General features: G+C 41.9%; 1 protein-coding gene across 2 annotated transcripts in view; it reads left to right on the forward strand.

The window, feature by feature from the left end:
* The first annotated feature begins 361 nt into the window (after positions 1–361).
* The window catches only part of LOC121539464 (potassium channel subfamily K member 10-like), a 46,328-nt gene continuing 25,806 nt past the window's right edge, over positions 362–20,883 (forward strand). The window contains exons 1-2 of one of the 2 annotated variants that reach the window (XM_041847980.2): positions 362–624; positions 14,147–14,559. In XM_041847980.2, the coding sequence (XP_041703914.1) occupies position 624; positions 14,147–14,559 (414 nt within the window). In that variant the 5' untranslated portion in view covers positions 362–623. Of the gene's footprint in view, positions 625–958; positions 1,265–14,146; positions 14,560–20,883 lie in introns of those variants that run through there. The other variant, XM_041847979.2, reaches the window with a different exon arrangement.

The raw sequence follows: 20,883 nt of genomic DNA on the forward strand, positions 1-20,883 counted from the left end.
TCAGAATGAAATGAAATTATGATTTAGCCATTTATTTGTTGAATTCCTTTTTTTTTTTAAAGTGTTCACTAGAGGTTGAATGATATGCAATTGCACTACTAAAATGCATAATTCAAAACATAACATAATATGCAAATCATAGGACTTTTTGATGTTATTAACATACCCGTGGAACAGTGCTTGGTTCTGCAAGGCCGATCCACTGCAAAAATAACAATAATTTGATTTAATTTCAATGTCATGTAAACAAAATGTAGCCTACTGACTGAATGCGCGTTTTATATCTTAAATGCATTTCAAGCATCCCTATTAAAGAAGTGCTGTTAATCTAGAACCTCAAAATAACACAGCACAAGATTTAATGCCATCTTTTTAAGGGGCACAGTGACAGTGTTGCAGAGATTACTGGTCTCGAGGTAGGCTATTCATTTTGATATATTATGTATGATTTCTCCAACATCGGATAATGTAATGATTTTTTTAGTCGTCTATGCTTGAATACAACATTTATGACTTTCACTCCCGTGCCACGTTCCTACACGCCGGTACCCAATCGTGATTGGAGTGGAGTGGGGACTTAACCGAACAAGGAGGATAGGCGCTATCCCTCCCTGGCACAAAATAGTAAGTAATACATTTACATATTTGTTAATTAGCATGTATATAATGAGCCTACAGTATTAGTGGTAATATCATTGGAACTTTTTAAAAAGCGTCCATTGATGGAGAGATAGACTACTATACAATAAACGTCGTTCTTCCTTTGTTGAGGGTGCCATCCTCATCCTTGTGAATGTGTGTTGTTCTAAATGCGTTCGTTGTCCACTTCTGTTCCGAGCCTTCTACAAGTGGACTGGCGTGTGAAATGTGTTGTAGCCCATAGGGTGGTCCTGAGTGGTGCGACAGACAGTACACATAAATAAACCTCATTACGATCAATGTGTCCAGGCGTGCACCGCTGGGGTGCATCCGCCCATGTCAAGCTGAGAGAAGGATAGGCTACATCCATGTCTTAAGACCCAGTCATTGCTCCAGACAATGCAATTTTCGCCTTACTCTCCCGGTATATTTTGTTATGCCATTCTAAGCAACAATAACACAGATTTGTGACAAGGGCGCTGGCAGATTTGGTTTATTTTTCTACATTTTCTCAAGCGCTATTGAGCAGATCTATGGTCTTTGTGTTTATTGAGAAGAACAATAGCTATGAAATTCCCACTGGAAAACCCTAGAAAACAAGTCAATTGGGAACCCGAACAACAAGGTTAGTAAATGTAAATTTTACTCTAAAAGTGGAGTTTGTGTAAGGATAGCTTTGTGCAAGGATGCCCTATGCTGACTGAAGAACCTGGGTATACAGTTGTCTCAGCATCTTTACTGTGTGACTTGGACAAAATCAGTTAAACTGTGAATATATGTGCTATAGACTTTCTTTCAAATGATTTATTTTGTGTTTATTTCATCTACAATAGGAGCTTTAATGCCATTTATAATCAGGCAGTGCTTTTTATGACGCAAGGTGGTTGGGAGTGGATCTCTTTCTTCTCCATCCCTTGTGTGCTCAGCTTTGTGGTAGGCTACAGTGTGCTCTTCGTTAGGGATAGATAGAGGCGGAGATAGGACAGCTGCTGGGGAGATGCCATTCAGGACAATTGGGAATTACTGGGCAGAGACAGAGCCTTTCTACTGACATTCCACATGCTATTATCTGATTCAGTATTTGAATGTGGTCCTCCGCTCTTAATCTCCATACTGAAGCCACACAGACAGACTCCTTTCATGAGGTGTTCCCCATCTACAGCTGCTAGGCTGAATAAATCAATATTCTGGCCTCCCACTGTGCCACTTGCCTGGCTACCCAGACTCCTTGCTCCAGCCAAACACTACGCCACGCCCACGGACGTTAGTTTCTTCTCCCCAATGAGTCTGGATCATAGACTTATGATAGACATCGCATCATTGTATCTGTCCCATTATGGCGTATGTGAGAGCATGGGCAGCGCCATTGAGGCCATCTCCATTTTGAAGTAGTACATTTTCTTCTTCTACTACATCATTGACTTGGCAAAGAAACTGAAAGGGTGCACACTGCCACCTGTATAGTATGTTGTTTGAACAGGTATAAAGCCAAGGTTGGTGATTTACTGCCACCTGCAGTTATGGAATGTTTGCTCACTAGTGTAATTCATTGGCTGATCCAAAGTCAGTACAGTATGAAGATAGGGTATTTCTATTGGAGAAGCAGTTTATGCCTATCACACTTGTAGGCGATGTCATGACGATGTTGGCTAGCTAAGCTCATGCGCAGAAACACAAAATCGGGTCTAACAGTCATCTCGCGCTGAACTGCACATGTGCAGCCCATCAAATCAAAGGGAATCTTTCGATATAAAGTTGATTTTGACGAAAATGAAAACTTGTTAGTTTGTCACTTTCCTGAGGTTGGAGTAATAACATATTCAACTACTTAAAGGGATACTTCAGGATTTTGGCAATGAGGCCTTTTATCTACTCCCCCAAAATCAGATTAACTCGTTGATACCATTTGTATGTCTCTGTGTCCAGTATTAACAAAGTTAGAGGTAGGTTTCGTGAGCCAATGCTAACTAATGACTGGACGTCTATGGGTATCTGCTGATGGGTATCTGCTAGCATGCAATCAGATACCCATAGACTCCCAGTCATTGCGCTAACGCTAGTTAGCAATTGCGCTAGTGCTAGTTAGCAACTTCCTTCAAACCGCATACAGAGACATAAAAATGGTATCCACGAGTTCATCTCTGGGGAAGTAGATAAAAGGCCTCATTGCCAAAATCCTGAAGTGTCCCTTTAAGACATTGACTCGAACCTAGGTTGAGCGTTTAGATTTCGAGAAAATAAAAAACTAAGGAAGAATGTTTCACTTCTCTCATTGACTTATCAAACCCCAAACCCCGACCTGGTCTGCTTGGTCTGCTTCGCAAGCGTCTCGAGATGTTGCGCCTCTGGGATTATAAACTTTGTGGCTGATCCCTCCTGATGACCCGGATGGATTCATGTGATCCTCCCTTAACCCATAGGAAGTCCCACCCAGTTGACTATTTAAAAATGGTGAAAGTCCTCAATGCCGCGCCCCATGCTAAAGCAGGCTTTTGGGCAGTAGAGTTCTCCATCTAGCTCTCTGGTCTGGATTTGAGTACCTCCCTGACCCTTAACTGAATGCCACCCTCTGCAGTGTGCTCACAGATGCCATAATGGGAACTATATAGGGATGCTCTACTATTCTTTATGAGCTAAAGGCAGAGCAGTGGAATAATTTAGTGTGAGTTGTCAGGTTACTGTGCCACAACAGTATAGAAAAAGTTTAGGTATCAGATTTTACACTTGCAATTTGTGTGGCTCAGCATGAGATATTGGAGGTATGATCATATCATGATCACCAATCATCATGGATTCCTCTGGTAACGAGAGAGAGAGAGAGTTAATGGTTTTGTAGGATGAGTCAAGACACTTGAATGGGTGGGTTGGATGTTCTATAATGTCCATCAGCAAGCCCCTCTCTGTAGCTTGCAAGTCTGAAAATATTACACAAAATGTCTTCCTAAAAATAAACCCACCCACCCTAAGAAGTTCATTGGGAATTCCTTAATTGTGAAGTTACTCTTTTTGGGACAGTTTCCCGAATGCCTAGTCCTGGACTAAAAAGCAAGCTCAATGGGGAGTCTTCATTGAAAATTGTTTTAAGTCCAGGACTACGCTTAATCTGTGTCCGGCAAACTGCCCTTAATGTCCTAAAAATAGCTTGAGAATGTTTTGCTAGGCACCGGTAATGTGGTAACTCAAAGTGGCCATGTTGGTGTTGATGTTGGTAAATCTCTGGCTATGTGTTCCCATCCTGATAACATCAGTTTGTTTTGATCCATTTAAGCTGTGATCCATGTCAAAGGATAGACTAACATGATTTCGATCCCTGTAAGTGAGTGAAACTTCCTTGATGTCCTTGAGTCTTCATGACGGGTTGTGTTGGTGTTCATACTGAAGGATGCTAGACAGTTGTTCCAGGAACATAGTATGTGGTAGTATAGTAACTGTATAATACAGTGAAATACACAAAAGGTCTACAGTTTATATTGAAAAATACAATTCTTCACAAATCACGCATATTCTCTCAGATATGTATTAAATTAATGTATTACATATAGTATGCAAAGTATGACATATATCCTGCGACCAAGGCTTCTTGTTGGAATTACACAAACATCTCTCTTGTACAATAAGAGATTTGCTTCTAGAATACTGGCAGGGGCTTTTTAGATTGTGTCACTTTATTTTTTAGATTGGGCTAGCACGTTACATAGCCACTGTATATAGCCAGTCAATCTCTCAAATTAAACAAAGAAGCACCTCTCTATGAACAATGAGCTCTTTTTAAAAACAGAGCGTTAGGTATTGCATCATGGTGAAACCCAGCCAGGCCCCTCCCACCCCCTCTGGGGCTCAGTCAGAACAATCTCCCATAGGATGAGGGGGGGGGGGTCTCTTACCATTTATACATAAAATGATCTAAATATGGATGCCTCCTTGACACAATCCCCCACCTTGGGTGACCCACCCCATTCGCAAAGCAATGACCCAGTGGCAGTTATCCCCCTCTCTTACGGGCCACGCTTGTCTATTAGAGAGATCGAATCCTGCTTTCGGAGAAGAAGGTGGTTACATTTTTTAAGCACACTTTTGTCAATGTTCTCAGTGTCTGTGTATCAACAACAACTTATCCTTCCCTTGATATCAAAACACCCACCGCATAATGCGGTTTAGACACGGCTGTGGAAATTAGAATCGAGGATTGAATACAAAACAATTCTCACTGTGGTAACATTATTACATATCGCAATGGCCTGCTGGGTTCTCTGAGAGAGAGAGATGAAACGCTATGCTACCCTAGGATGGAATGGGGCATCAGCAGTGGCAATTTTAGTATGTAAATCTTGGTGGGGCAAAAAAACAATAAGTGGGATGCATGCCAGCAAACAATACATTCATTGCACTATAACAGTGACAAACGGTACCCACAAACTGTTATGGCCTACATGTCCTAACAGCAGTCCTAACACCTTACCACTGCTACAGCTGGCTATCAGCGGAGCCTTGTCTGTCAGCGAAATAGTTCATTTACTGCCTTAAAAAAAAACATAGCTGATATGGCTGACTTGCTTAAACAAATGTTGTTTCTACTAACAATTGAGATGTACAAACTATGGCATAAAGGGGACGACAAGCGAATAAGAGGCAATCCGTAATTTCGATTAAGACATTAATGAGCGAGCTACGACGGACGTAATCAATATAACTATTTGTTCAGCACTTTTTAAATGTACAGTGGCTTGTGAAAGTATTCACCACCCTTGGAATTTTTCCTATTTTGTTGCCTTAGAACCTGGAATTAAAATGGATTTTTTGGGGGGTTGTATCATTTGATTTACATAACATGCCTACCACTTTGAAGATGCATATTTTTTTGTTTTTAACAAACAAGAAATAAGACAAAAAAACAGAACTTGAGCGTGCATAACTATTCACCCCCCCCCCCAAAGTCAATACATTGTAGAGTCACCTTTTGCAGCAATTACAGCTGCAAGTCTCTTGTGGTATGTCTCTTTTGCCTATTCTTCAAGGCAAAACTGCTCCAACTCCTTCAAGTTGGATGGGTTCCGCTGGTGTACAGCAATCTTTAAGTCATACCACAGATTCTCAATTGGATTGAGGTCTGGGCTTTGACTAGTCCATTCCAAGACATTTAGATTTTTACATTTACATTTAAGTCATTTAGCAGACGCTCTTATCCAGAGCAACTTACAAATTGGTGCATTCAACTAATGATAGCCAGTGGGACAACCACCCACATTTATATATATATTTTAAAATTATGATTATTATATTTTATTTTTAATGGGGGGGTAGAAGGATTACTGTTATACTATTCCAGGTATTCCTTAAAGAGAACATCATCTAAATGTTTCCCCTTAAACCACTAGCGTGTTGCTTTAGCAGTATGCTTAGGGTCATTGTCCTGCTGGAAGGTGAACTTCCATCCCAGTCTCAAATCTCTGGAAGACTGAAACAGGTTTCCGTCATGAATTTCCCCGTATTTAGCGCCATCCATCATTCCTTCAATTCTGACCAGTTTCCCAGTCCCTGCCAATGAAAAACATCCCCACAGCATGATGCTGCCAACCACCATGCTTCACTGTGGAGATGGTGTTCTCGGGCTGATGAGAGGTGTTGGGTTTGCGCCAGACATAGCGTTTTCCTTGATGGCCAAAAAGCTCAATTTTAGTCTCATCTGACCAGAGTACCTTCTTCCATATGTTTGGGGAGTCTCCCACATGCCTTTTGGCGAACACCAAACGTGTTTGCTTATTTTTTTCTTTAAGCAATGGCTTTTTTCTGGCCACTCTTCCGTAAAGCCCAGCTCTGTGGAGTGTACGGCTTAAAGTGGTCCTATGGACAGATACTCCAATCTCCGCTGTGGAGCTTTGCAGCTCCTTCAGGGTTATCTTTGGTCTCTTTGTTGCCTCTGATTAATGCCCTCCTTGCCTGGTCCGTGAGTTTTGGTGGGCGGCCCTCTCTTGGCAGGTTTGTTGTGGTGCCATATTCTTTCCATGTTTTAATAATGGATTTAATGGTGCTCCGTGGGATGTTCAAAGTTTCTGATATTTTTTTATAACCCAACCCTGATCTGTACTTCTCCACAACTTTGTCCCTGACCTGTTTGGAGAGCTCCTTGGTCTTCATGGTGCCGCTTGCTTGGTGGTGCCCCTTGCTTAGTGGTGTTGTAGACTCTGGGGCCTTTCAGAACAGGTGTATATATACTGAGATCATGTGACAGATCATGTGACACTTAGATTGCACACAGGTGGACTTTATTTAACTAGTTATGTGACTTCTGAAGCTAATTGGTTGCACCAGATCTTATTTAGGGGCTTCATAGCAAAGGGGGTGAATACATATGCACGCACCACTTTTCCGTTATTTATTTTGTAGAATTTTTTGAAACAAGTTTATTTGTGTATGTCCATTACATTAAATCCAAATAAAAATCCATTTAAATTACAGGTAATGCAACAAAATAAGAAAAATGCCAAGAGGGATGAATACTTTTGCAAGGCACTGTACAGCGACAGAATTCAGAACATGGGCTGTTCTTACAGTGTTCTCCCTGTACACCAAGTCAGAACCGTATGATAAATAAAGGGGGCATATAAGCAGACAATGAAAGCTCTTACAATATTCAATGATTACATTTCTCTAAAACAGGTTATAGGCTATATGTGCACCACCAAGTTAGAACAGTAGGCGAAATTAAGAGGTGAAAATAGACCAAATTATTAGGGTGAGGCACATGGGCTACTAACAGCTTACTACACAATATACACTTAGTATTACTTTCTTAGCTACAGTATACATATCTCCCTGGCATATTACATCATTTATGCAGCAGCATACAATACATTTTTGGACTCACCTTGTTGTGCTGTGCTCACTTAAACAGGAAGGTGGCGCGGCGGTCCTTCGTAGGCAAATTTTGTCATCAAAGAAAGAGAAAGATGCCGGATTTACAATTCCGAGTTGGATGACCGTTCAAAACATATTTTCCCAGTCGGAGCTCGTTTATTCCCGACTTCCCAGTTGCAATGCTTGCAGTTAGCCACTGTCACCGATTTCTTCCAAACCACTCATTGTTGAATTTGCGATTTCCAACTTGTTGTGTAATGTTTATGTCCAATGTGTCTACAGTCGTGGTTAAAGGTTTTGAGAATGACACTAGTATTGGTCTTCACAAAGTTTGCTGCTTCAGTGTTTTTATATATTTTTGTCAGATGTTACTATGGTATACTGAAGTATAATTACAAGCATTCCATAAGTGTCAAAGGCTTTTATTGACAATTACATTAAGTTTATGCAAAGAGTCAATATTTGCAGTGTTGACCATTCTTTTTCAAGACCTCTGCAATCCGCCCTGGCATGTTGTCAATTAACTTCTGGGCCACATCCTGACTGATGGCAGCCCATTCTTGCATAATCAATGCTTGGAGTTTGTCAGAATTTGTGGATTTTTTTTTGTCCACCTGCTTCTTGAGGATTGACCACAAGTTCTTAAATGGGATTAAGGTCTGGGGAGTTTCCTGGCCATGGATCCAAAATATCGATGTTTTGTTCCCCAAGCCACTTAGTTATCACTTTTGCCTTATGGCAAGGTGCTCCATCATGCTGGAAAAGGCATTGTTCGTCACCAAACTATTCTTGGATGGTTGGGAGAAGTTGCTCTCGGAGGATGTGTTGGTACCATTCTTTATTCATGGCTGTGTTCTTAGGCAAAATTGTGAGAGTGAGAAGCAGCCCCACACATGAATGGTCTCAGGATGCTTTACTGTTGGCATGACACAGGACTGATGGTAGCGCTCACCTTGTCTTCTCCGGACAAGCTTTTTTCCCGGATGCCCCAAACAATCGGAAACGGGATTGATCAGAAAAAATGACTTTACCCCAGTCCTCAGCAGTCCAATCCCTGTACCTTTTGCAGAATATCAGTTTGTCCCTGATGTTTTTCCTGGAGAGAAGTGGCTTCCTCGCTGCCCTTCTTGACACCAGGCCATCCTCCAAAAGTATTTGCCTCACTGTGCGTGCAAATGCACTCACACCTGTCTGCTGCCATTCCTGTGCAAGCTCTGCACTGGTGGTGCCCCGATCCCGCAGCTGAATCAACTTTAGGAGACGGTCCTGGCACTTGCTGGACTTTCTTGGGCGCCCTAAAGCCTTCTTCACAACAATTGACCCACTCTCCTTGAAGTTCTTGATGATCCGATAAATGGTTGATTTAGATGCAATCTTACAAGCAGCAATATCCTTGCCTGTGAAGCCCTTTTTGTGCAAAGCAATGATGACGGCACATTTTTCCTTGCAGGTAACCATGGTTACCAGAGGAAGAACAATGATTTCAAGCACCACCCTCCTTTTAAAGCTTCCAGTCTGTTATTCTAACTCAATCAGCATGACAGAGTGATCTCCAGCCTTGTCCTCGTCAACACTCTCACCTGTGTTAACGAGAGAATCACTGACATGATGTCATCTGGTCCTTTTGTGGCAGGGCTGAAAAGCAGTGGAAATGTTTTTTTGGGGATTAAGTTCATTTTCATGGCAAAGAGGAACTTTGCAATTAATTGCAATTCATCTGATCACTCTTCATAACATTCTGGAGTATATGCAAATTGCCATCATCAAAACTGAGGCAGCAGACCTTGTGAAAATTAACATTTTTGTCATTCTCAAAACGTTTGACCACGACTGTATGCCCCTTACTTTTTTCAATCTTTACTAATGACATACTTATGTATGCGGATGACTCATCACTATACACATCAGCTACCGCAGTGACTGAAATGACAGCAACACTTAACAAAGAGCTGCAGTTAGTTTCAGAATGGGTGGCAAGGAATAAGTTAGTCCTAAATATTTCAAAAACTAAAAGCATTTTATTTGGGACAAATCATTTACTAAACCGTAAACCTCAACTAAATCGTGTAATGACTAATTTGGAAATTGAGCAAGTTGAGGAGAGTAACTTGGAGTAACCCTGGATTGTAAACTGTCATGGTCAAAACATATTGATAAAACAGTAGCTAGGATGGGGAGAAGTCTGTCTATAATAAAGCGATGCTCTGCATTCTTAACAGCGCTATCAACAAGGCAGGTCCTACAGGCCCTAGTTTTGTTGCACCTGGAGTACTGTTCAGTTGTGTCGTCAGGTGCCACAAAGAGGGACTTAGGAATGTTGCAATTGGCTCAGAACATGGCAGCACGGCTGGCCCTTGGATGTACACAGAGCTAACATTAATAATATGCATGTCAATCTCTCCTGGCTCAAAGTGGAGGAGAGATTGACTTCATCACTACTTGTATTTGTGAGAGGTATTGACATGTTGAATGAACCGAGCTGTCTGTCGGACACCCATGCATACCCCACAAGACATGCCACCAGAGGTCTCTTCACAGTCCCCAAGTCAAGAACAGACTATGGGAGGCGCACAGTACTACATAGAGCCATGACTACATGGAACTCTATTCCACATCAAGTAACTCATGCCAGCAGTAAAATTAGATTTAAAAAACAGATACAAATACACCTTATGGAACAGCAGGGACTGTGAAGCAACACAAACATAGGCACATGCATACAAACACACGATAACATACACACTATACACACGTACACATTGATTTTGTGTTATAGATATGTGGTAGTAGAGTAGAGGCCTGAGGGCACACACTTAATATGTTGTGAAATCTGTTATGAATGTATTGTAATGTTTTTAAAATGTATAACTTCCTTACTTTTGCTGGACCCCAGGAAGAGTAGCTGCAGCCTTGGCAACAGCTAAATTGTAAAAAAAATAAAAAATAACGGAAAAGTGGTGCGTGCATATGTATTCACCCCCTTTGCTATGAAGCCCCTAAATAAGATCTGGTGCAACCAATTACCTTCAGCAGTCACATAATTAGTTAAATAAAGTCCACCTTTGTGCAATCTAAGTGTCACATGATCTGTCACATGATCTCAGTATATATACACCTGTTCTGAAAGGCCCCAGAGTCTGCAACACCACTAAGCAAGTGGCACCACCAAGCAAGCGGCACCATGAAGACCAAGGAGCTCTCCAAACAGGTCAGGGACAAAGTTGTGGAGAAGTACAGATCAGGGTTGGGTTATAAAAAAATATCAGAAACTTTGAACATCCCACGGAGCACCATTAAATCCATTATTAAAACATGGAAAGAATATGGCACCACAATAAACCTGCCAAGAGAGGGCCGCCCACAAAAACTCACGGACCAGGCAAGGAGGGCATTAATCAGAGAGGCAACAAAGAGACCAAAGATAACCCTGAAGGAGCTGCAAAGCTCCACAGCGGAGATTGGAGTATCTGTCCATAGGACCACTTTAAGCCGTACACTCCACAGAGCTGGGCTTTACGGAAGAGTAGCCAGAAAAAAGCCATTGCTTAAAGAAAAAAATAAGCAAACACGTTTGGTGTTCGCCAAAAGGCATGTGGGAGACTCCCCAAACATATGGAAGAAGGTACTCTGGTCAGATGAGACTAAAATTGAGCTTTTTGGACATCAAGGAAAACGCTATGTTTTCTCATCACCCCGAGAACACCATCCCCACAGTGAAGCATGGTGGTGGCAGCATCATGCTGTGGGGATGTTTTTCATCGGCAGGGACTGGGAAACTGGTCAGAATTGAAGGAATGATGGATGGCGCTAAATACAGGGAAATTCTTGAGGGAAACCTGTTTCAGTCTTCCAGAGATTTGAGACTGGGATGGAGGTTCACCTTCCAGCAGGACAATGACCCTAAGCATACTGCTAAAGCAACATTTGAGTGGTTTAAGGGGAAACATTTAAATGTCTTGAATGGCCTAGTCAAAGCCCAGACCTCAATCCAATTGAGAATATGTGGTATGACTTAACGATTGCTGTACACCAGCGGAACCCATCCAACTTGAAGGAATTGGAGCAGTTTTGCCTTGAAGAATGGGCAAAAATCCCAGTGGCTAGATGTGCCAAGCTTATAGAGACACACCCCAAGAGACTTGCTGCTATAATTGCTGCAAAATGTGCCTCTACAATGTATTGACTTTGGGGGGTGAATAGTTATGTTTTTTCTATTTATTTTTTCTTGTTTGTTTCACACAAATAAATTATTTTGCATCTTCAAAAAATCAATTTTAATTCCAGGTTGTAAGGCAACAAAGTAGGAAAAATGCCAAGGGGGGTGAATACTTTCGCAAGCCACTGTAACGTGATTTGATGTCATTTCATCTGTGGCCAATGACCTTGAGCCTTCTTGGAAGGGAACTTCTAATGTAACTATATGGCAGCAACCAAGGGGCTTGAATTTTCTAAGTCTACCCTTAGACTTGGCGGTGACGTAGTGTCCCCATGAGTGACAGAACACTGAGCCAATCACGGCGCAACGCTCCGTATTTTCTGTTGGCTTGCCCCACCACCACAGAAAGCACTGAGCTAGGCTGCATTTTGGAGCTGCCTTACTCAAGAAAACAAAAAAGAGACCATGTTTGGATGTGACTTTATTAACTCAATGATATACAGTACCAGTCAAAAGTTTGGACACACCTACTCATTCAAGGGTTTTTGTTTATTTGTACTATTTTCTACATTGTAGAATAATAGTGAAGACATCAAAACTATGAAATACCACATATGGAATCATGTAGTAACCAAAAAAGTGTTAAACAAATCAAAATATATTTTAGATTTTAGATTCTTCAAAGTAGTCACCCTTTGCCTTGATGACAGCTTTGCACACTCTTGGCATTCTGTCAACCAGCTTCACCTGGAATGCTTTTCCAACAGTCTTGAAGGAGTTCCCACATATGCTGAGCACTTTGTTGGCTGCTTTTCCTTCACTCTGCGGTCCAACTCATCCCAAACCATCTCAATTGGGTTGAGGTCGGGTGATTGTGGAGGCTAGGTCATCTGATGCAGCACTCCATCACTTTCCTTCTTGGTCAAATAGCCCTTACACAGCCTGGAGGTGTGTTGGGTCATTGTCCTGTTGAAAAACAAATGATAGTCCCACTAAGCGCAAACCAGATGGGATGGCGTATCGTTGCAGAATGCTGTGGTAGCCATGCTGGTTAAGTGCGTCTTGAATTCTAAATAAATCACAGACAGTGTCACCAGCAAAGCACCCCCACACCATCACACCTCCTCCTCCATGCTTCACGGTGGGAACCACACATGCGGAGTACATCCGTTCACCTACTCTGCGTCTCACAAAGACACGGTGGTTGTCCTCATCAGACCAAAGGACAGATTTCCACCGGTCTAATGTCCATTGCTCATGTTTCTTGGCCCAAGCAAGTCTCTTCTTCTTATTGGTGTCCTTTAGTAGTTGTTTCTTTCCAGCAATTGAACCATGAAGGCCTGATTCACGCAGTCTCCTCTGAACAGTGATGTTGAGATGTGTCTTTTACTTGAACTCTGTGAAGCATTTATTTGGGCTGCAATCTGAGGTGCAGTTAACTCTAATGAACTTATCCTCTGCAGAGAACTCTGGGTCTTCCTTTCCTGTGGTGGTCCTCATGAGAGCTAGTTTCATCATAGCGCTTCTTGTTTTTCCGACTGCACTTGAGGAAACTTTCAAAGTTCTTGACATTTCTCTTTGCTTATTTGAGCTGTTCTTGCCATTATATGGACTTAGTCTTTTACCAAATAGAGCTATCTTCTGTATACCACCGCTACAATGTCACAACATTTACATTTTACATTTTAGTCATTTAGCAGACGCTCTTATCCAGAGCGACTTACAGTTAGTGAGTGCATACATTTTTTCATACTGGCCCCCCGTGGGAAACGAACCCACAACCCTGGCGTTGCAAGCGCCATGCTCTACCAACTGAGCTACATGGGGCCACAACACAACTGATTGGCTCAAACGCATTAAGAAGGAAAGACATTCCACATATTAACTTTTAACAAGGCACACCTGTTAATTGAAATTCATTCCAGGTGACTACCTCATGAAGCTTGTTGAGAGAATGCCAAGAGTGTGCAAAGCTGTCATCAAGGCAAAGGGTAGCTACTTTGAAGAATCTCAAATATAAAATATATTTTGATTTGTTTAACACTTTTTTGGCTACTACATGATTCCATATGTTATTTCATAGTTTCGATGTCTTCACCTATTATTCTACAATGTTGAATATAGTAAAAATAAAGAAAAACCCTTGAATGAGTAGGTGTGTCCAAACTTTTGACTAGGACTGTATATCTTTTTTACATTGTTTGCAAACTGATATGTGACACATATTAATGCCACAATAACATGCAAAACAGGCAAGCCCAAAATATATATATATTAGATTTTATTTTATTTTTGCTAAAAATGTGGGGCTCAAAACAGGTGGGGCTACTTTAACATTTGCTGTTTTTGAGTATTATTCAAGGCAAGTAAGGTCAATGACAACACTGTCAAAATGCCCTGTAAGAACATGCACGATTTAGCTCCTATAAGCTAAATTCTTACAGGTTAATGAAAGAATGGTTTGCTAACACTTTAACTCTCTCTCCTCATGTGTAGTGGTGGTCCAGTCCAACTTGGTCCCTCCCAAGAAGGTCCAGTCAGGGATGGTCCAGTCCAGCCTGGTCCAGGCCAGTGGGGCGGCCATGCAGAACCCGATGTGCTGTGATCCCAAGGGGGCCAACGGCCACTGCCCCTTACCCCGGCTCTCTGTCTCCTCCCGCTCCGCCAGCGTGGTGGCCAGCATGGACACCACCGGCGACCTCTTGGCCCTCCACTCTGTGATGAAGTGGAAGACAGTGGTGGCGGTGTTCGTGGTGGTGGTGGCCTACTTGGTGGGGGGCGGCTTGGCCTTCCGGGCCCTGGAGCAGCCCTTCGAGAGCAACCAGAAGGACAGCATCACCCTGGAGAAAGCTTCATTCCTGCAGAGGCACAGCTGTGTCATGCCTGCTGAGCTGGAGGCACTCATCAAGGTGAATGTTGGTGGTGGTGATGGTGGTGGTTCACAACATGGTCAAAAGTATGTGGACACCTGCTCATCGAACATCTCATTCCAAAATCATGGGCATGAATAAGGAGTTGGTGCCCCCTTTGCTCCTATAATAGCCTTCACTCTTCACTAGTTGGAACATTGCTGTGTGGAATTACATACATTCAGCCACAAAAGCATTAGTGAGGTCGGGCAGGGATGTTGGGCGATTAGGCTTGGCTCGCAGTCGGCGTTCCAATTCAACCCAAAGGGATTCGATGGGGTTGAGGTCAGGGCTCTGTGCAGGCCAGTCAAGTTCTTCCACACCGATCTCGACAAACATTTCTGTATGGACCTCGCTTTGTGCACGGGGGCATTGTCATGCTGAAACAGGAAAGTGCCTTCCCCAAACTTTGCCACAAAGTTGGAAGCACAGAATCGTGTAGAATGTAATTGTGTGCAGTAGCGTTAAGATTTCCCATCACTGGAACTAAGGGGCCTAGCCCGAACCATGAAAAACAGCTCCAGACCATTATTCCTTCTCCACTAAACTTTACTGTTGGCACTATGCATTCGGGCAGGTAGCGAAATAGCCAAATCCACATACTTTTGGCCATGAAGTGTATGTGCATGCGTGTGTGTGGTGTGGCTGACCTTCATAAGGGGTCATTGGGACATTGAATAGTGATGGTTATGGGTAATTAATTTAGGTCTAATTAATAATTTATGTGATCTGGCAGATGAGGGGATCTGTTTATTATAGATGATCATGGGATCCTCATGGAATTCTTAAGGTCAACATGTGCATACAAGAAGTATTGGTCTGTTCACATGAACACTAATCTCTTCAAATATATTCTAGGTTCTCAAGCAATTGTGTCATAGTGAATGGACTTGGGTATTGGCGCATCTAAAAAGTTATGGGTGTGCAGCTTTAGTGCAAAGGTACATAGATGTATCTGAGGAGTTACGTAGATGCCCAGCTAGTGAAATGTAAAATAGGGTTGTTTGTATCCATGTTACATTTGTAATCCTACTTTAGTAGCTCATTAGAATTCCTCCAGCTGTGTCCATGAGTCATGAGATATGAGTTAGGAACTAGCTAGCTAGTCAGGGTTGTTATCGCTAGCGAGCTTAGCCAGCTAACTTGCTTAGCTAACGTCAGCTAGCAACAACTCTTACCCCTAAACTCCTGCTTGCTTCACACAAAGTAGCTAGCTAGCTTGATAAAATATGTATATGAATCTCTGGTACTTCATTCAGCTGACTAACGTTAGCTAGCTAGCTAGTAAATAATTGAAATGAACAGCAAACATAGGACTAAATTGTTCCCTTACCTCGGTTCTTTTGAAGTCCTTTGTAGTCGACTTTGTTGAAAGTCTTGTTGAAGTCTTCTCGTTGAAATCACAGCTAATATTGCAGACAGGCTTGACATTTTTTTACAAGACTGTGCAAATTTTTTAAATATTAAGGCAATGAGTGGATCTAACTAGCTAACTGACACTGAAATTCAAATATTCCCGCCCCAACGTGAGTGGTACTAGCTAGTTGGTCGGGTGTGTACTGACGTGACGCTATGACGTCTCCTCTTTCCAAGGTTCGTCACTAGTTACCACAGCCACAAATGGCTAAACCCTGCCTATTTCTACAATTTGATTTTAAACCTAACCTTAACCACACTGCTAACCTTATGTCTAACTCTAACCTTAAATTAAGACAACAAAAGCACATTTTTGTTTTCATGAATTGTTACAATATAACCCATTTTGACTTTGTGGCTGTGGTAATTAGTGACAACCCTTCGCAAGCGCGAGTGTCATGCAGTTTACACACCCGAAAATGTCAGATTACGTTAATGCCCAATAATCAGGAGTGTATGATCCCAGAAATCCTTGTTAATGCGTAATCGGGAGTGTACGATCCCGGAAATACTTGTGTCAGTGCGTGGTCAGGACTGTGCAGCGATCGGCACACAAATTTGAGAAATTACCGCTCACCTCCTGCTCACAACAAATGTCACTGAATGTGTACAGGTAGTAAAATACCTGGAAACACTTATTTTCATGCAGTGCATGGGAACACACACACCCTGCTGACTACCCCCTGGTCTGCTGTGGGTTCTAATTCATAAGGAAATGTAATGTGCAGACTGACCGGTCAGGTCTATAGACATCCTATTGAATTAATATTTTTCTATTATAATTCCTAATTCTATGGTCAGGGCATCCTTCCTACAGTAAGCACAATAAGACCCCCAGGGTCTCAGTAAGTACAGTCTTAAAAATAAAGGTGTTATCTAGAACCTAAAAAGGTTATTCGGCTGTCCCTATAGGAGAACCCATTGGAGAACCCTTTTTTGGTTCCAGGTAGAAACTTTTTGGGTTCCATGTAAAAAACCTTTTCACAGAGGGTTCAACATGGAACCCAAAAGGGTTCTACCTGGAACCAAAAAGGGTTCTCCTATGGGGAAAGCCGAATAACCCTTTTTTAACCTTTTTTTCTAAGAGTGTAGCCATGATATTTTTTTATTATTTTTTATTTCACCTTTATTTAACCAGGTAAGCCAGTTGAGAACAGGTTCTCATTTACAACTGCGACCTGGCCAAGATAAAGCAAAGTAGTGCAATAAAAACAACACAGAGTTACATATGGGGTAAAAAAAACATAAAGTCAGAAATACAACAGAAAATATATATACAGTGTGTGCAAATGTAGCAAGTTATGGAGGTAAGGCAATAAATAGGCTATAGTGCAGAATAATTACAATAGTATTAACACTGGAATGCTAGATGTGCAAGAGATTATGTGCAAATAGAGATACTGGGGTGCAAAAGAGCAAAATAAATAACAATATAGGGATGAGGTAGTTGGGTGGGATAATTTCAGATGGGCTGTGTACAGGTGCAGTGATCGGTAAGGTGCTCTGACAACTGATGCTTAAAGTTATTGAGGGAGATAAGAGTCTCCAGCTTCAGAGATTTTTGCAATTCGTTCCAGTCATTGGCAGCAGAGAACTGGAAGGAATGGCGGCCAAAGGAGGTGTTGGCTTTGGGAATGACCAGTGAGATATACCTGCTGGAGCGCAGACTACGGGTGGGTGCTGCTATGGTGACCAATGAGCTAAGATAAGGCGGGGATTTGCCTAGCAGTGATTTGAAAGCTATAGCCATGAAAGCTATAGTATAATGCACAATGCTATAGTATAATGCACAATGACACATCATGTACATTAATTTCAGGCATCATGTTAGTTAAGTGACACAATCGACCAGCAGTCGTCTGTTACAAAACTGTCAGCAGAAAAACAATAAGACTTGGGGGAATAACTTGATAGGTGTTTGTCTGGGTAAGAAATACAGCCTTACCTAAAACATTGTAACAGCTGGACTTCTAGAAAATCTCCTTATGCTGAATATTGTGACTAATTAAGGCTGTGTATTGATTTGTTGCTCTTTAACTGCGCCCACACGTTGCTAAATCAGGAAAACAAGCTGGTGGTCACTGGTCATAGAAGAGTTCATGTTTCTTTTATGTAAAAACAAGCTGTAGAAAGAGAGCGTTGTTTGTGTACCAGACATCAGTTTATTGTGTCGAACAGTCATCTGTGTTTTCAAGCCATTTAGTTTGGCTAGGTAGGAATGTAGTCTCAGTACATTCAACAAATATGAAAGATGTACTGTAACTGATACCTACCAATTGAACCCAAATTCTGTATGTAGTGTTGCTGGCTATACAGTGCATTCGGAAAGTATTCAGACCCCTTGACATTTTCCACATTTTGTTAAGTTACAGCCTTATACTAAAATTGATTAAATAAATTGTTTTCCTCATCAATCTACACACAATACGCTATAATGACAAAGCGAAAACAGGTTTTTAGAAATTTTTACTAATTAATAAAAAATTTAAAACAGAAATACCTTATTTACATAAGTATTCAGACCCTTTGCAATGAGACTTGAAATTGAGCTCAGGTGCATCCTGTTTCCATTTATCATCCCTGAGATGTTTCTACAACTTGATTGGAGTCCACCTGTGGTAAATTCAATTGATTGGCAGTGGTGGAAAAAGTACCCAATTTGTCATACTTGAGTAAAAGTAAAGATACCTTAATAGGTCCTCTGTAGCTCAATTGGTAGAGCATGGCGCTTGTAATGCCAGGGTAGTGGGTTCGATCCCCGGGACCACCCATACGTATAAATGTATGCACAAATGACTGTTAGTCGCTTTGGATAAAAGCGTCTGCTAAATGCCATATTATTATTATTATTATTAATAGAAAATGACTCAAGTAAAAAGTCACCCAGTAAAAACCTACTTGAGTAAAAGTAAAACAAAAAAAATGGTTTTAAATATACTTAAGTATGAAAAGTAAATGTAATTGCTCAAATATACTTAAGTATCAAAACTAAAAGTATAAATCATTTAAAATTCCTAATATTAAGCAAACCAGATGGCACCATTTTCTTGTTTTTTAAATTTACGGATAGCCAGGGGCAGGCTCCAACACTCAGACATAATTTACAAATAAAGCATGTGTTTAGTGAGTCCGCCAGATCAGAGGCAGTAGGAATGACCAGGGATGTTCTCTTGATAAATGTAATGAGTACTTTTGGGTGTCAAGGAAAATGTTTGGAGTAAAAAGTACATCATTTTCTTTAGGAATGTAGTGAAGTAAAAGTAAAAGTAGTCAAAAATAGAAATAGTAAAGTACAGATACCCCAACATACTTTCAAGTATTTTTACTTAAGTACTTTACACCACTGTTGATTGGACATGATTTGGAAAGGCACACACCTGTCTATATAAGGTCCCACAGTTGACAGTGCATGTCAGAGCAAAAAGCAAGCCATGAGGTCGAAGGAATGGTCCGTAGAGCTCCGAGACAGGATTGTGTCGAGGCACAGATCTGGGGAAGGGTACCAAAAAATTTCTGCAGCATTGAAGGTCCCCAAGAACACAGTGGCCTCCATGATTCTTAAATGGAAGAAGTTTGGAACCACCAAGACTCTTCCTAGAGCAATCGGGGGAGAAGGGCCTTGGTCAGGGAGGTGACCAAGAACCCGATGGTCACTCTGACAGAGCTCTAGAGTTCCTCTATGGAGATGGGAGAACCTTCTAGACGGACAACCATCTCTGCAGCACTCCACCAATCAGGCCTTTATGGTAGAGTGGCCAGACGGAAGGGACTCCTCAGTTAAAGGAACATGACAGCCCGCTTGGACTTTGCCAAAAGGCACCTAAAGACTCTCAGACCATGAGAAACAAGATTCTCTGGTCTGATGAAACCAAAATTGAACTCTTTGACCTGAATGCCAAGCGTCACGTCACGTCTGGAGGAAACCTGGCAACATCCCTACGGTGAAGCACAGGGGTGGCAGCATCATGCTATGGGGATGTTTTTCAGTGGCATGGACTGGGAGACTAGTCAGGATCAAGGCAAAGATGAACGGAGCAAAGTACAGAGAGATCCTTGATGAAAACCTGCTCCTGAGCGCTCAGGACCTCAGACTGGGGTGAAGGTTCACCTTCCAACAGGACAACGACCCTAAGCACACAGCCAAGACAATGCAGGAGAGGCTTCGGGACAATTCTCTGAATGTCCTTGAGTGGCCCAGCCAGAGCCCGGACTTGAACCCGATCAAACATCTCTGGAGAGACCTGAAAATAGCTGTGCAGCGACGCTCCGCATCCAACCTGACAGAGCTTGAGAGGATCTGCAGAGAAGAATGGGAGAAACTCCCCAAATACAGGTGTTCCAAGCTTGTAATGTCATACCCAAGAAGACTCAATGCTATAATCGTTGCCAAAGGTCCTTCAACAAAGTACTGAGTAAAGGGTCTGAATACTTATGTAAATGTGATATTATTATTATTTAATTTTTTATAAAAACCTGTTTTTGCTTCATCATTATGGGGTTTTATGTGAGATTGATGAGGGGGAAAAAACCAATTTAATCAATTTTAGAATAAATCTGTAATGTAACAAAATGTGGAAAAAGTCAAGGGGTCTGAATACTTTCCGAAGGCACTGTATCACCTGTCGCGCAGCAAAGGCTACTCCTCAAACAGTGGTTGATGCGTGGTGTGAAATAAGTGTTCTTATAAGCCCAGACACGTCTATATGCAATCCCGTGTGAACGTTTTGATGGTTGCCACTAAAAAGAGGAGGATCCCAGCTGCTTCTATATTTATTTCTCAGCTGCTAATGTTAAGCACATTGCCTACCTGGCATGATAGAAAAGGAACCACGGGAAACGCAGCCTCCATTCGCTATTCGAGTGAGTACGGATGACATGTATTTTTCCCCTGCCCCTGTTCCTGCCCCT

Source organism: Coregonus clupeaformis, chromosome 25 (assembly GCF_020615455.1).
Source record: "Coregonus clupeaformis isolate EN_2021a chromosome 25, ASM2061545v1, whole genome shotgun sequence".
In the NCBI taxonomy this organism is placed as follows: domain Eukaryota; kingdom Metazoa; phylum Chordata; class Actinopteri; order Salmoniformes; family Salmonidae; genus Coregonus; species Coregonus clupeaformis.